The 16,950-nt window shown below is 33.9% G+C and overlaps 1 protein-coding gene across 1 annotated transcript in view; it reads left to right on the top strand.

The window, feature by feature from the left end:
• RADX (RPA1 related single stranded DNA binding protein, X-linked) overlaps nt 1–16,950 on the top strand; it is a 52,264-nt gene that overhangs the window by 11,331 nt on the left and 23,983 nt on the right. Inside the window, exons 3-10 of the mRNA XM_081125899.1 lie at nt 590–782; nt 4,999–5,107; nt 5,303–5,394; nt 5,502–5,624; nt 8,993–9,097; nt 10,197–10,361; nt 11,473–11,633; nt 12,740–12,906. Of these exons, the coding sequence (XP_080982025.1) occupies nt 590–782; nt 4,999–5,107; nt 5,303–5,394; nt 5,502–5,624; nt 8,993–9,097; nt 10,197–10,361; nt 11,473–11,633; nt 12,740–12,906 (1,115 nt within the window). The remainder of the gene's footprint in view (nt 1–589; nt 783–4,998; nt 5,108–5,302; nt 5,395–5,501; nt 5,625–8,992; nt 9,098–10,196; nt 10,362–11,472; nt 11,634–12,739; nt 12,907–16,950) is intronic.

Genomic DNA, 16,950 nt, shown 5'->3' with positions numbered 1-16,950 from the left:
GATTTACAGTAGCTAAGATCTGGAAACAGCCCAGTGCCCATCAGTAGATGACTGGATAAAAAAGCTGTGGTACATTTACACCATGGAATACTATGCAGCTGTAAAAAGAAGGATCTCTTTCATTTTGAGACAGCATGGATGGAAATGGAGAGTATTATGCTAAGTGAAATAAGCCAGTTAGAGAAAGACAAGTATCACATGATCTCACTTATATGTAGAATGTGATAAACAAAATAAACTGATAAACAAAATAGATGCAGAGACATAGAAGCATGGAACAGACTGACAAATCTCAGAGGGAAAGTGGGGGTGAGGGAGTGGGTGGAGAGAGATTAATAAAAGAACTTTTATGCATAATGCATAATCCATGGACACAGACAATAGTATGGGGAAGGCCTGGGGGTGGGGCAGATACAGGGTGGAAGGGATCAGTGGAGAGAAAAAAAGGGGACATCAGTAATACTTTCAACAATAAAGATAATTTTTTTTTAAAGTCAAAAGATAAGTGTATACAAAAATAATAATAAAAATTTTAGCATCCTGTAGATAAAAATAACAAATATGTGTGTGCTTTTATTCATCTTTTCAGACCTTTTTGGAAGTTGCTGACAGTTCCGGCACTGTATCAGTGATCATGTGGAATACCCTGTGTCCTGAGTGGTATAAATGTTTACGGGTTGGTTTAGTTCTTCTGCTTCAAGATTATTCTGTTAAAAAGAGTTTTCCATTCAGGCCACAGCCTCTCCCTGTGGATCCACAGATCAAGCTAATTTCTACTATGGGTTAAGTATCCAATGCATTTTTTTTCTTTTATGGCTGTATTTTTTTGTGTAAATTTGCAAAGTACCATATCAGGCAAAGACTTAAAAATTACTGAAGCTATTAGAACCTGACAAACCTTTAAATTCTTGTATCTATAAAATTTTCAAGAAATCATTTAATGAATATACTTATTTATTATTGCATTTATTAAGAAAAATTATCTGAGATATTTATTGTTGCTTAATGAATAAGCTCCACTTGGGACTACCTATTTTTATTATCTTTTATTTTTTCATTATAATATTAACTTAATGACTTGAATGTAGTTTTCTGTTACTATGAGATTTTGTCAACATCTTATATTGAAATAATTTCAAACTTACATAAAAATTAGGGTAGTATAAAAAACTCCTATATACCTTTACACAGATTGAACCATTGTTAACATCTACCTTTCCTTTGTCACTTTCTCTCTCTCCGTATACATATATATATTTTGTCATCTGAATCATTTGAGAGTAAGTGGCAGCCATTATACATACCTCTTTACCTTCAAACACCTCATTAATTTTTCAGTATATATTTCCTAACAAGAACACTCTATTACATAATCACAGTACAGTTATCAAAATCAGGAAATTTAAGTTAATATAATACTGTTATCTAACCTATTGCCAATATTCCAATGTTGGCAATTGCTACAATTTCGAAAGGGCTCTTCCTAATTAGTATTAAAATCAAAGTTATGGCATCTTGGCATCACCCTAAATATTTTGGGAACATGAGAATTAATATATTAAGTGATTGCTTTAAGAGTTGGATATGATGTTTTCTTGAATTTCCATTTTCAAGATTGTAGATTACATCACTCAACAACTTTAAGTATTGTTTTTTTTGCTTATAATAGTTTTATACTGGACCTGTATTTCTATGTATTTTAAATTTCCTAGTTAATCCATTAACTGTAATTACTTAGAGAATGTTCAGACAATGTAGCCTTTGTTCATTGTTTCCTTAAATATATGTTTATTTCGGAAAACCTCAGATGATTGACATCAGAAGATGTCTGAATGAATCATAAATATGTGAAATGTTTTTCAAAATAATTAACAATAAGAGAACTGTGAAGTAAGACCCTCCCAAAATTGTCATTTTGTGTCACTAGATTGACAAATAAGAAATTTGATGATACCAAAATTTGGAGAGGATGTGGATCAAAGGGAATTCTTATACACTGTTGATGGAACTATAAAAAGTTCTTTATTTTAAAATAGTTTAGAATTATCCTGTCAAGTGGAGCATTTGCATATTGTACAATCCAGGGTTTCCCTCCTAGGTATAATACGTTAGAAAACTCTTGCCTGTGTAACATAGAGAGGCATGTACAAAACATTCATAGTGACCCTGTCTGTAGTAGCAAAAACTGGAAATAATCCAGATTCTGTCAACACGATAATGGGAAAATAAAATTGAAGTATGCCAATACCCTGGAACATTATTCAGCAATGAATATGGGAAAGAAACTACTATGTGCAGCTACATGGATGAATTTTAGGACCATAATAATGAATGAAAAGAGTAGCCCTAGAATACTGTATATGATATGATTTCATCCATTACAGTTCCAGAACAAATAAAGCCAAACAGTCTTTTGTTTGGGTAAAAACAAATAAGTGATTAAATATCTTTTTAAAATTTATTTTATTTTATTTTTAATTTTTAAATTTTATTTTTGTTTAAAATATTACCCATATCCCTTTTTCTCCCCAATGACCCATTCCATCCCATCCCATCCCCCTCCATAGTCCCTCTCCCCACCATTGTCCATGTCCTTGAGTTGTGCATATATGCATATAAATTATTTGGTTACTCTCTCCCCCTCCACCCACCTGCCCTCCTCCATCCCTCTGACATTCGTCAGTCTGATCTATGCTTCCATGTCATTGAATCTATTCTGTCCATCAGTTTATTAAGTTCTTTAAATTCCACGTATAAGTGAGATCATATGATGTTTGTCTTTCTATGCCTGGCTTATTTCACTTAGCATAATTTTCTCCAGGTCCATCCATACTGTCCCAAAGGCTAAGAGATCCTTCTTTATTACAGCTGCATAGTATTCCATGGCATACATGTCCCACAGCTTTTTTATCCACTCATCTAGTGATGGGCACTTGGGCTGTTTCCAGATCTTAGCTATTGTAAACTGCTGCTATGAACATAGGGGTACATATATTCTTTCTGATTAGTGTTTCAGGATTCTTAGGATACATTCCTAGGAGTGGAATCACTGGATCAAAAGGCAGCTCCATTTTTAATTTTTTGAGGAACCTCCATACTGTTTTCCATAGTGGTTGCACCAGTCTGCGTTCCCACCAGCAGTGTACTAGGGTTGCCCTTTCTCCTCATCCTCGCCAGCACATGTCGTTTGTTGATTTGTTGATGGTAGCCATTCTTACAGGTGTGAAATGATACCTCATTGAGGTTTTAATTTGCATATCTCTGATGATTAGCGACGTTGAGCATTTTCTCATGTGTCTCTTGGCCATCTGTTTGTCCTCTTTGGAGAAGTGTCTATTCAGGTCCTTTGCCCATTTCTTAATTGGGTTGTTTGTCTTCCTCTTGCTGAGTAGTATGAGTTCTTTGTACACTTTGGAAATTAGCCCCTTATCAAATACATCCTTGGCAAATATGTTTTCCCAGACCATGGGATTTCTTTGTATTTTGACGTTGTTTTCTTTGGCTGTGCAGAAGCTTTTTAGTTTGATGTAGTCCCATATGTTTATTTTTTCTTTTGTTTCTCTTGCCCTAGGGGATGTATCAGTGAAAATTCCACCACGTGAGATGTCTGTGACTTTACTGCCTATGTTTTCTTCCAGGATTTTTATGATTTCGTGACTTACATTTAAGTCTTTTATCCATTTTGAGTTTATTTTTGTGTATGGTGAAAGTTGGTGGTCTAGTTTCATTTTTTTGCATGTATCTGTCCAATTTTCCCAGCACCACTTATTGAAGAGACTGTCTTTACTCCATTGTATGCTCTTGCCTTCTTTGTCGAATATTAACTGACCGTAATGGTGTGGGTCTATTTGTGGGGTCTCTGTTCTGTTCCATTGATCTATATGTCTGTTGTTGTACCAATACCAAGCTGTTTTGATTACAGTGGCTTTGTAATACAGTTTGAAATCCGGTAATGTGATCCCTCCCACTCTGTTCTTTTTTCTCAAGATGGCTGCAGCTATTTGTGGTCTTTTTTGGTTCCATATAAATTTTCGAAATGTTTGTTCTAGTTCTGTGAAATATGCTGTTGGTATTTTAATAGGAATTGCATTGAATTTATAAGTTGCTTTGGGTAGTATGGACATTTTAATGATATTAATTCTTTCAATCCATGAACATGGTATATTCTTCCACTTGTTTATATCTTCCTCTATTTCTTGTTTCAGTGTCCTGTAGTTGTCTGAGTACAGGTCTTTTACATCCTTCGTTAAGTTTATTCCTTGGTATCTTATTTTTTTAGTTGCAATGGTAAATGTATTGTTTTTTTAGTTTCTCTCTCTCTGAAAGTTCATTGTTGGTGTATAAGAATGCCATTGATTTCCGGATGTTGATTTTGTATCCAGCTACCTTGCCAAATTCATTTATCAAATCTAGTAATACTTTGATGGAGTCTTTAGGGTTTTCTATGTATAATATCATGTCATCTGTAAATAATGACAGTTTTACTTCCTCCTTTCCAATTTGAATACCTTTTATGTTTTCTTCCTGTCTGATGGCTGTGGCTAGGACATCCAGTATTATGTTGAATAAGAGGGTGAAAGTGGACATCCCTGTCTTGTTCTGGTTTTTAATGGAAATGTTTTTAGTTTTTGCCCATTGAGTATGATGTTGGCTGTAGGTCTGTCATATATGGCCTTTATTATGTTGAGGGTTGATCCCTCTATTCCCACTTTGCTGAGAGTTTTTACCATAAATGAGTGCTGGATTTTAAATATCTCTTTTTTAAATGAAGGAGATGATAAAACATAAAATTTAAGGTATGGTTAACCTTTGGTGGGGAGATAAGTGGATGTGACAATGTAGCGGTTGGTAGAAGAAAGCTATTGATAATGGTCTAGTTCTTAAGTTTAGTATTGGGCTCAAAAGTGTTCAGTCTATTTTTTCCTGTGTAATTTATACACATGTATATTCTTTTATATGTATTAAATATAATATTAAAGTAATATATTTGTTTTTCAGAAGTCTCCCTGAACCTTCGAGATCCTCCAACTAATATAACGATCATTCCAGAAAAGCAGTTGAAACCAGAATGGAGATTACCAAAATTAAATCACCGCTTTATCACAAGGTAAAATAACTTCTTATAAAATATCTTAAATAATTTTTAATATTAGTCATTGAAATAATGTATTATAATTTGCTCAAAATCTACTCAAAATTTTGCTGTTGTAATTATGTAAATGTATATTTTAACAACCATAGTTATAAAATGCTTTTTCACTGTTTAAAGATACAAAATCTATTTAATTATTTGTTTTTTTAGATCAGAACTGGACGATATGCCAGAAAAGCAAATCTGTGATGTTGTTGGCCTTTTAGTTTTTGTAGGGAGGGTCCAGCGGTTAAAAAAGAAAGGTAAGGTTTTGAAATTTAAAGTCATAAAAAGTATTTCAGTGAATAGTTCTTTGTTTATATGTGCATAATCAGTTACCTTCACTTATTTTAATATTATATCCATATAGAAAACAGTGAAGATTTCTGGTCATATCGCTGGATTCACATTGCTGACGGGACTTCAGAACAACCATTCATAGTGGAACTGTTTTCTACATCTCAGCCAGAAATCTTTGAAAATATCTGCCCAAGTACTCAGTTCCAATACTTTTATCTTTTTATTTTGCAAGTGGGGGCATTAACTTTAAGAATGGTAAACTTAATTATGGAATGTCATGATACTGAGTTAGCAAATTCAAGTAGTCTGATACCATGTTTCAATTTTTTCTATATTAATATTATATTTGGTATTACATGTTAACCACCTTCTGGTTTTTGATTCAGGATTAATTTGGGATTGAACTAGTTTTTCAGAAAACATGTGCTCTTAATAGTTTTCATTGTTAGCATTTCTGATATAAAAGCTTAAGATTCAGAGAAACTAAAACATAGGTAGTCAATTCTCTTTGTATACACTTGGAAATTGACTAAGTAGACCCCATTGAAAACAACGAAGACTTTCCAAATGTTGAATTAATTGGTAGGAGATTGGCAGGCTGTGTAATTAAATACTGACAATGATCAGTATAATTCCATTTGAGTATTAAATTAATATTAGGTTGGTAGTGGTATACCAGCTGATTAATATTTTACTTACTTTGTCATTGACCTTTTCCCCTTGCATTCATTCAGATGTATAGGTGTTTTACTACTGATTTTATTTATTTGAAAATATTTTAGGTGTACCCTATCATACATTTTATATAACAAGTTAGTTTTTAGATCTATTATAAGAAAAAAAAAGTGTAAATAATTCTTTTTAACAACTTCAGTGAATTTTTCCTTCAGTGAATTCTTTGAATTTGTAGCATGAAACTATTTTAGATATGGTGTGCTATTTTACTATTTTCCAAATTATTACATGAATTAAATACCAATTGTTAGATGTTTGTTAACATTAGGGAAACTCTTAATCTTGACTACATGCAATTCTTTTTAAAATCAGCAACATGGTAGGTAGAAATTGTAGATCAGGAGACCTGGAGACCATATACAAGGCTGTTCTGCTACCCCTTTATTCTCTATTGCAAAACAGTATTATACACTCTTCAGATATTACCTCATTAGAATCCACTCTCTGTTTGTGAGATTATTTTTAAAATATATCTTAATAAAACCAAACCTCACCCCAACTACTGGGGGAAAGGGCAAAAAGACAGTTTTAGCCAAAACTAAGGCCTGGTCTTCCAAGGTGAGTGGGGCTATATAACTTCTCCAAGGGCATGAATGATTGGTAGGGATGACCTCTGATGACAATTGTATTATCTCATTTTAGATGAGTTATGGCCAGGCTCCTTTCTCTTTGTAGCCACTTTAAACAACAAACTGACACAAGATTTGGATAATGCTTTTTCACAGAAATGTTGCCAAGCATACATGTTCTATTTCTTGTGATAATGTGATATATACATACACACGCACACACACACACACACACACACATACATATACATATATACATATTTTTAAAATACATCTTTTATTGATTTCAGAGAGAGGAAGGGAGAGGGAGAAAGAGAGCTAGAAACAGCAATGATGACAGAATCATCATTGATCGGCTGCCTCCTACATGCCCCAGACTGGGGATTGAGCCTGCAACCCGGGCATGTGCCTTGACAGGGAATCGAACCTTGATCTCCTGGATCATAGGTCGATGCTCAACCACTGAGCTAGGCCCAGCCAGGCATGAAATATATATTTTTAAAGAAAGCTTTGTATGGACTTTGGTGAGATTTTCTCTAGTACAATAGTTAACAATAATCACAATATATTTTCATCTTTTGACCAAGAGTGAAGGGGAAAAAAATCATTAAATGCATGGTGAGTATTAAGGCGGCTTTAGGCCTAAGATAGGAAACACGACCAAGGGTCTTCTGGAATAATACCCAAATTCTTTGGTAGTAGAGCATCTTTTTTTACTTTTAAGGAAAGTGAAGAACTAAGAAAAACTAATATTGAGTGTTTACTATCTATCAAATGCTCATAGATGTTGTCTCATTTTGTACTCCCAGTTACCTTTTTTTTTTTTTTAAATGTTTTTATTGATTTCAGAGAGAGGAAGGGAGAGGGAAAGAGAGATAGAAACATCAATGATGAGAGTCATGATTGGCTGCCTCCTGCACGCCCCCTACTGGGGATTGAGCCCACAACCCGGGCATGTGCCCTGACCAGGAATCGAACCTCGATCTCCTGGATCTCAGGTAGATGCTCAGCCACTGAGCCACACCAGCTGGGCTCCCAGTTGCCTTTTAAAGAGCTGATGTATTTACAAATTTACAGGTGAGGAAACAAAGGTCCAGAAGGGTTAAGTAATCTCCTGGATATCAAATAGCTGTTCAGTATTAGATATGCATGTCTGATTTTTAACAGCCATGAAATTAGAATAAGGTATTTTGTTAATGTTCCTATATCAACATCTTTAACCATGAATACTAACATATTTTTACAATTTTTTGAAGTAAAAGAAAAGCAATATAAATTAGAACTATTCTTAGTCATTTGAACAGATTTCCTTTATTTACATTGCTATAAAATAAAGATCTAATAAATATAAAATGTAGGAAATGAATTTATAGTTATATCATGCTCTAGCAGAATATTTATTCTCAAGTGAGAATTTACTGTTGTGAGATTACAAGTATTTACATTTATTTATTTCTCAGTTTGTAAGACCATAGCTGTTTTGCTATGTAATGAGTTCAAATTTTTAAAAATTGTTAGATTGATGAAATTTTCACAAATAATCTGATAGATATTTAAAAACAATTGATAGCTTTTGAAAGTATTTAACATCTGAAGACATTATAATCTTATTTTCAGGGATTCTTTTTAGCTTATCAAATTTGTTAGCAAGGTGAACAGAAAAGAATAGGTAGTATAAGCTCTGTCATTGAAGATTAAAGTCTACTTAAGGTCAACACATGTAAAATACTTTCATAAGCAAATTCAAATTAATACTGTATAGCTCTATCTGGTGGAAGGAGTTAGAGTAATTTAGGGATCAGTATTAAACTGAGTTAATCAGTGAAAACATCATGGAGAAACTAAGCCTTTTTTTCTCTGTAGGGGATAATTGTTCACATTGTGTTGTGTGCCCCATTAGAAAGACTCTTGCACTCTTCAACTGTTCAGCAAGCAGTGGCTTCAGTTAGGTGCAGCCATTGTACATTCTAAGGGAAATGTGTTAGGTCTTTTATCTAAAGGAAAAGGTAAGTATTAGATCCTTGTTGCTCCAAGTGTAGTTAAGGGACTGGTAGCTCTAGTATCACCTAGGAGCTTATTAGAAATGGAGAATCTCAGACCCTACCCTAAAACTACTCAATCTTAATTTGTATTTTAACAATTGTCCAAGTGATTCCTATATTTATTAAAGTTTGAGAAGCACTGTGTTAAATCCTGACCTTGGTATGTTCTGTTTGAAATGCAGAAGTAATTGCATAAATGTTTTCATTTTCCACAGTGACATATTTCATATGCACACAATTGAAAGTTGTCAGAAATAACAATCAAGTACCTAAACTGCTTTATCTCACCACTACAAATGAGAGTCGAGTGTTTATTACTGGTGAGCAATTTCTTTGTATATACTTTATTGAAAATGTAATATATTTTCTCTTCATTAAATTAACTTTTACATTACAACATTCAATCACAAGACAGTTCTATTTTGACCTTCTTTATCTCTATGACAATGTTTTAACAGAGAATATTTAGCCTATGAAATATGTTCCTTCTAGATTATTTACGATTGAAGCAATGATTTTGTGATTCCCTGAAGAATTATGTTTATATCCTTTGGCTAACTTTAATTCCTGCTTGCTTTAAGCTTGATAATCATAAATTGTTTGATAGATTGAAGACATGGATTCAATTAACAATATCTTAAAATACTAAATAAAACAAAAATGTGCATCAAATTTTGGCCCCAGGATCTCATATTTTACTTATATAGCAAGAAGAGTCTCACTACTTATCTATAAGTACATTATTTTTCTCTGTTCCCTTTGATAATGGGGTCATAACAATAAAGGTAAAAGTTTCCAGATTAGTGAGGAAGTAGTGTGGAATGGTGTGTTTACAAGAATGCTGCCATATTGGTGATTAGGAAATTTGTCAAAAGAAGAGTCCTAGGAAGCGTGTAACACACATCTTTGTCAATACCTCATTTTATAAATACTAACAACATAAGATGTAAATAGCACTTTTAAGTATGTTTCAAGATCATGAATTTAAATGCTGAGCTATACTCATAGGCAATTTAGTTCATACATGATGCCATACCTTCAAGATAATACATGATTTTAAAATCAATTTTTTATGAAGACACCAACCACTTGGATAGTTAGAAAAATCCCAATTATTAGTTTTCTTTTTCATATGGCTTTTTAGTATCACATAGACAGCTACAGTTTAGTCCATTAAAACTTTAGTATGTCTAGATTTCCTTCTTGATTTAGGATTTGTTTACTTTCTTTGATAATTTTTGTATGCATATTAAGTATAATTATCTGCTACATAGAGAATAAGTGAACTTGACTTATTTTCTTGGTGACATAAGAAACTGTTTTCATATTAAACTGTTTTTATACAAAAATGTCCATGCAGTTTATTACAGTAAATTGGTCCCCCCCTCTTTTTTGTCGCTTTACCCTCTTTGCAAATAGGTCATAGAGGCCAGCCATATATCAATGAAACCAAGGTAAAAAATTTTATTCACTGGAATAAAATAAGGACTGAATCTGGAGAAAGGAAGAATACTGTTATTGGTGGATATTACCCCTATCCACCAGTGCCAGAGACATTTTCAAAGTATAGTACTTCTGTTAAAGGTATTAATATAATTGCTACTTTTTAAATATGTTTATTTGCTATATGTGTGGTATATGATATATCAGTTAGTCTTTCTTATTCTTTTATTTTATGGGAGTGAGCCAAAATATAGCAACACTCACTGATAATACTGTTGTCTTTCCGAAGATCTAAAGATGTCATACCTCCTAAAGGTTAATATTTTCATTTTATTGGACTGGAACAAGAGAAAGAACATAGACGATGACTAACTAGAGATAATAATTTAATGTCATTGAGATTTAATATGACCTTAGTAGATTTCAACTCTTATGACATTACATAGAGAGACTAAGATATCAAAGGGGACACTGGGCAATTTGATATCAAGATATTGAACACTGTATTATGCTACTCTTATGGAGTAGTATAGTATTTAGATGATGATAGATCAGTATTTCAAAGTTTCTCTTTTTCCCCCAAAACCATGCAATTATCTCATAGTTTTAAAAAACAATATACTTATGTTAAACTTTTCAACTGTGGTATCTTAATTGTACTAAAATTAATTTACGTTAGGCCTCTCTCATCAGTACTTATTTTGCATCTCATTTATTCTGGTGTTATTTTTATTTAAAGGTAGCACTCAGTTGTGTTATATCCAATATACAGGGGTGTGCAAAAGTAGTTACAATTGTGAGTATGCAAAGCACAGAATTTATTCTTGTATTATTTATTAATTATTGTATTACTTTCCATACAAACAACTGTAAACCTACTTTTGACCCACCCTATATTGGCATCCTTTTGTACTTTATAATGACATCAATTTGTAGTATATATTTAAAAATATTCAAATATGTGTGTCTATGCAGTGACTAGGCAACACTTTATATTCTGAAATATAATCTATAAATTACATTCAATATGCAAAATTTCTGTTTCTGTATCATGATTTAACTGATAAGTATGTTTTGCCTATTTTACAAAAATTACATAAGAAGATGCCAAATATAAACTTAAAATCACAAATTTAAGTTATGTGGCAAGTTTATAATTTCATGTTGTGAAATTACATTGCAAATCTAATTCTTATTTTTAGCATTTAAGTTCTTTAAAACTTATAATTTCCTTGGAATTACTCTTTTGCAGTTCAGACGCTCCTGACAGCTATAAGTGAAGTGAGGAAGGAGATTGAAAACTTGCAGTATAGGGAACAAAAACGCATTGCAATTCAGGGGATAATTACGATTGTAAAGTATATCCCCCATGGCACTGCAACTGGAAGTTCCTCAGCATCAGAAACACATCAGGTATGGTGCCAGAGAATTAATAGTTTATCGCTGAAAACACTGTGATCGTAATTACAGTTGATGATCATTTATGATCATTTTCCTTGTTCATTTTATTCAGAACTCACATGTATTGATTCTTAATGGTGTAAAAGCAAGATGAAAAATCATTGATTTTTTTGTTTGTTTCCTTTTTTCTGTTATTTATTTATTTTGGAGCAGGCTGGGCAGAAGGCCACAGCCTCTGATATTTCCCAAGGCCCTCAAAATTTGGTATCTTGTTTGTGCTTTCTGCATAAGTTGATTATATCATGATTGTCATTTAAATTCCCAAGTGGTATATATGATTACAGGCATCCTTGGAGATATTGTTGGTTCAGTTTAAGATCACTGCAATAAAGTGAATATCACAATAAAGCAAGTCACATGAAGTTTTTGTTTTCTCAGTGCATATAAAAGTTACATTTACACTATACTATAGTTTATTAAGTGTGCAATAGCATTATATCTAACAAACAATTTACATACCATAATTTAAAAATACTTTATTGCTAGAAATATTAACCATAATCTGAGCCTACTGGAAAAATGGTGCCAATAGATTTGCTCCACATAGGGTTGCCTCAAACATTCAATGTGTGAAAAACTCAATATCTGCGATGCACAATAAAGCGAAGTATGCCTGTATATTCTTTTCTTTTTGTCAAGACTAGAACTTTAGGTACACTCCCACAGGAAGTTTTTACATCTGTATATGGCATGGCAGTCTTAGCCAAGTTGTATAAGACACCACTTCTGAAATCTAGGCACAATCAAAACAAATAAGTTAATTTTTTCCCTGAGTTTATCTTTTTAAAAATTATTTCTAGGATTATTGTTCTTATGGAAATACACATCTAATCCAACTTTTCAGCTGTACTAATATAAGAGGGACTTTTGTTTATCTTCCTTATTTTAACAGAAGATGGATTAGGATAAATCATCTTTATAAAAGCACTATTATGTTTTCAACATTTTGTCACAACTCTTAAGATTATGAAAAATGGGTAAACTAAAATTGTAGACTTTTAAGATAAATAATTTTGATGAATTAATTTAAAATGTTTTCTCTAAATTTTTGGTTTTAGAATGCTAACCAACCTTCAACATCCCAAGCAGCAGTAAGAGAAAGTCAAAGTCAGGGACTAAATGGTAAACGGCATCAAGATGATGGTCTTATGGGTTCTCAAATTACATGTACAACTTTGAGCCCTACCAAGAAAAAAAGGATTCTACAAGGGCCATTTGCCAAACCGTAAGTCATTTGTATTAAGTATTACATAGCATATTAGTTTTTTTGGTTTGTTTCTACCTTGTAAAATGAGCAATTGTACTAGAAGTTATATTAGTTTTCTAGGGCTGCTGAAATTCGAAATCAAAGTATTGGTAGGGTGAATTCCTTGTAAGACGTGTAAGGTAGAATCTGTTCCCTTATCCTCCCCTAGCTTATGGTGGTTTACTGGCAATATTTGGCATTTCTTAGCTTTAGAATCACCCCAATCTCTGCCTTGATCTTCACCTGGAATTCTCCCTATGTGCTCATCTGTTTCCAGATTACCCTTTTTATAAGGACAGCATCCATATTGGATTACAGATACACTCTGGGGTACTGGTCTATTCCAGTATTATGTTATCTTAACCAATTACATCTTCAATGACCCTGTTTCCAAATAAGGTCACATTCTCCGTGTCCTTGAAGATATGATCAGTTACATGTTGGTAGTCTGCCTTCTGGCCCCTAAAAAATTTATGTCCTCACATGCAAAATACATTCACCCCATCACAACATCCCCAAAAGTCTTAACTCATACCAACATCAACTCTAAGTTCAAAATCTCATCTAAATATCATCTAAATCATGTGTGGATGAGGTGCAGGGTGATTCATCCGGAGTCAAAATTCTTTTCTGTCTGTAAACCTGTGAAACTACATGTTATCTATCCAAAATACAATTGATGGGAAAGGCATTCCAAAAAGGAAGAAACTGGAAGGAAGAAAAGAATCATGGGTCACAAGCAAGTTTGAAATCTAGCAGGGTCAGTTCCACTTGATTTTAAGGCTCCAGAATTATCCTCTCTGGCATGATACTATTATGTTCTCTGGGCTCACCGGGTCGCAGCCTGAGTGGTGGCTGGCTCTGTACTCTGGAACCAAGGAGATGGTCCTGTCTTCTAGAACTAAAGAGAAAGCCTTACCCTCAGGATTATTCTTCCCTTTTTTAAAGAATAATGCATGATCACAGCTGGATATCTCTATCAGCTCATTTCCTGACTTTAGAATTCTAGAAGTCTGACAGCCTTTCTTCATCTCTTCTCACCTATATCCCCTTCAGTCTAAGCTAACGGCATGTTGACTGAGATGGTTGATTGGATCCACAGGTCACAAGCCTAATCTATTGGTCAAATAGTTGTCCAACAATACCCTTGGTGTTCTATCCAGAGCAAACTTTTTCATTTTTTGCAATTGAATAGGCTTAGAATTTTCCAAGTATTGAAGTTGTGGTTCCTTTTTTCTTAACAATTCTCTTTTCAAATCCCTCTACCCTCTCATCTTTTACTATAAGCAGCAAGGAAACATTAAGTTGTGCCTTCAGCACTTTGTAAGTTCAGCTAAATATGCAAGTTCATTGCATACAAGTTTCACTTTCCATCCAACAAAACACAATTCAGCCAAGTCCTATGTTATTTTATAACAAGGAGCACCTTTCATCCAGTTTCCAATAGCACATTCTTTATTTCTGTCTGAGACCGTGCAAGAAGCACCATTTACATTCATATTTCTTGCAACATTCTGTTTATGAGAATATGTGTATTCCCTCAGAAAACAGAAGCTTTATCTACAGCTTTCTTCTTTTCTTTCTGAGCCTTCAACAGATTCTCCTTCAAAATCCACATTTCTACCAACATTCCCTTCAAGGCAAAGCTTTTTCTATTATGCATCTCAAAACTCTTTCTACCTCCACTTAATACCCAATTCCACATTTTTTATTATTTGTTACAGCAGCACCCCACTTCCCTGTACTGAAATCTGTATTAGTTTTCTAGGGCTGCTATCACAAAGTACCACAATTTGTATGGCTTAAACAACAGAAAATTGCTTTGCTGGCAATCTTCAGTATTCCTGGGTTTGTAAAAACATCACCCCAATCTGTGTTTGTGTTCAGATATCCCCTTTTTATAAGAACATCATCTTAACTAAGTATATCTTCAGTGATCCTGTTTCTAAATAAAGTCACATTTGAAATACTGGGGGTCAGAGCTTCCACATATGCATTTTGGGAAGACACAATTCAACCCATAACAGAAGTTCTATCTGCCTTGCTCAACATAGACTAATCAAAAATTAATTTAAAATGGGGAATTAACCAAAAATAAACATTTTAATTTATTTATGCATTATGCTTTAATTTAAAATACTATAAATGTATTTAATTTAAAATAATTTCTTCACTAGCTGTTTAAGCATGGATCTTTCCTACATAAACTTCTCCATTATGAATTGTATATGATTAACAGCCTTGGTTTCTTTGTAGTAGCAGCAAAACTGAGAAACTAATAAAGGAGGTGGAGTACAGAATCATTTAGATTTTTTAAAACAATTAATGCTAATCTTTTATAATAGCTATGTCCAGTTTGGGGTTGTATACTGAGATTGTATCTGGCTACTTGAGCTAGAAATTTAAATCATTGATTTTTGGTTCTTCCTTTCTAACGTATGCATATTTGCTATACATTTTTCTCTGTGCACTGCTTTAGTTAACTCCTACTTCATTCTCAGTCAGTTCAAACATTTTTTAGTTTTCAGTGTGATTCTTTTCTGACTCATGGCTTATTGGAATGTATGTATCATTTAATTTCCAGTCACTTGAAAATTTCTAGTTACTTTTTTTTTTTTTTAGATAGTACTTTATTTATTTATTTGTTTACTTTTAAAATTTATCTTTATTGTTGAGAGTATTACAGGTATCCCATTTTCCCCCCCAATTGATCCCCTCCACTTCCCTCCCACCCGCTTCCCAGGCCTTCACCCCGTTATTAACTGTGTCCATGAGTTATGCATATAACTTCTTTGGTTAATCTCTTCCCACCCTCCTCCCCCTTCCCTCTTTCCTCTGAAATATGATAGTCTGTTGCATGTGTTGATGTCCCTGGATCTATTTAGTTCATCATCATCATTAGCTTCTTGTTAAAGAAGACCCTTCAACTTTTCCTGTAGTGCTGGTCTGGTGGTGATGAACTCCCTTAGATTTTCCTTGTCTGAGAAGCTCTTTATTTGACCTTCAATACTAAATGATAGCTTTGCTGGGTAGAGCAATCTTGGTTGTAGTTCCATGTTTTTCATCACTTTGAATATTTCTTGCCACTCCCTTCTGACCTGCAAAGTTTCTGTTAAGAAATCAGCTGACAGTCGTATGGGTGCTCCCGTGTAGGTCACTAATTGTGTTTCTCTTGCTGCTTTTAAGATTCTCTCTTTGTCTTTAACCTTTGGCATTTTAATTATGATGTGTCTTGCTCTGGGCCTCTTTGGGTCCCTTTTCTTTGGGACCCTCTGTGCTTCCTGCACTTGTAAGTCTATTTCTTTCCCCAGGGAGGGGAAGTTTTCTGTAATTATTTTTTCAAATAGGTTTTCAATTCCTTGGTCTCTTTCTTCCCCTTCTGGCACCTCAATAATATGAATGTTGGGCCTCTTGAAGCTGTCCCAGAGGCTCCTTATACTATTCTCATATTTCTGGATGTTTTTTTCTTTTTGCTCTTCTGGTTGGGTGTTTTTTGTTTCCTCATGTTCCAACTTGCTGATTTGATTCTCAGCGTCCTCTACTCTACTGTTGATTCCGTGTAAATTATTCTTCATTTCAGTTCATGTAGCCTTCATTTCAAATTGGTACTTTATTATCTTATCAATTTTCTCAGTTATTTCCCTAACAGTGTGCTTAAACATCCTTATAACCATTATTCTGAACTCTCCATCTCTTAGCTTGCTTGGATCTATTTCATTTAGTTCCTCTTCTAGAAATTTCTTCTGTTCTTTCCTTTGTGACATGTTTCTTTGCCTCCACATTTTGGCTGCTTCCAGGTGTTTGTTTCTATGTATTAGGTAGAGCTGCTATGTCTCCTGGAATTGGTAGAGTGGCTTTGTGTAGTAGGTGTCCTGTAGGGTCCAGTGGCTCAGCCTCCCCAGTCACCTGAGCTGGGCCTTCTAGGTGCTCCCCTGTGTGGGCTGTGTGCACTGTCCTGTTGTAGTTGAGCCTTGGTTGCTGTTGGTGTCCCTGGGAGGAACCGACCCCCAGGCCAGTCATTGG

Source organism: Miniopterus schreibersii (genome assembly GCF_964146895.1).
Source record: "Miniopterus schreibersii genome assembly, chromosome: X".
NCBI lineage: Eukaryota > Metazoa > Chordata > Mammalia > Chiroptera > Miniopteridae > Miniopterus > Miniopterus schreibersii.
The sequence above is the reverse complement of the archived record's forward strand: the minus strand, read 5'-3'. Positions and strand labels throughout refer to the sequence as shown.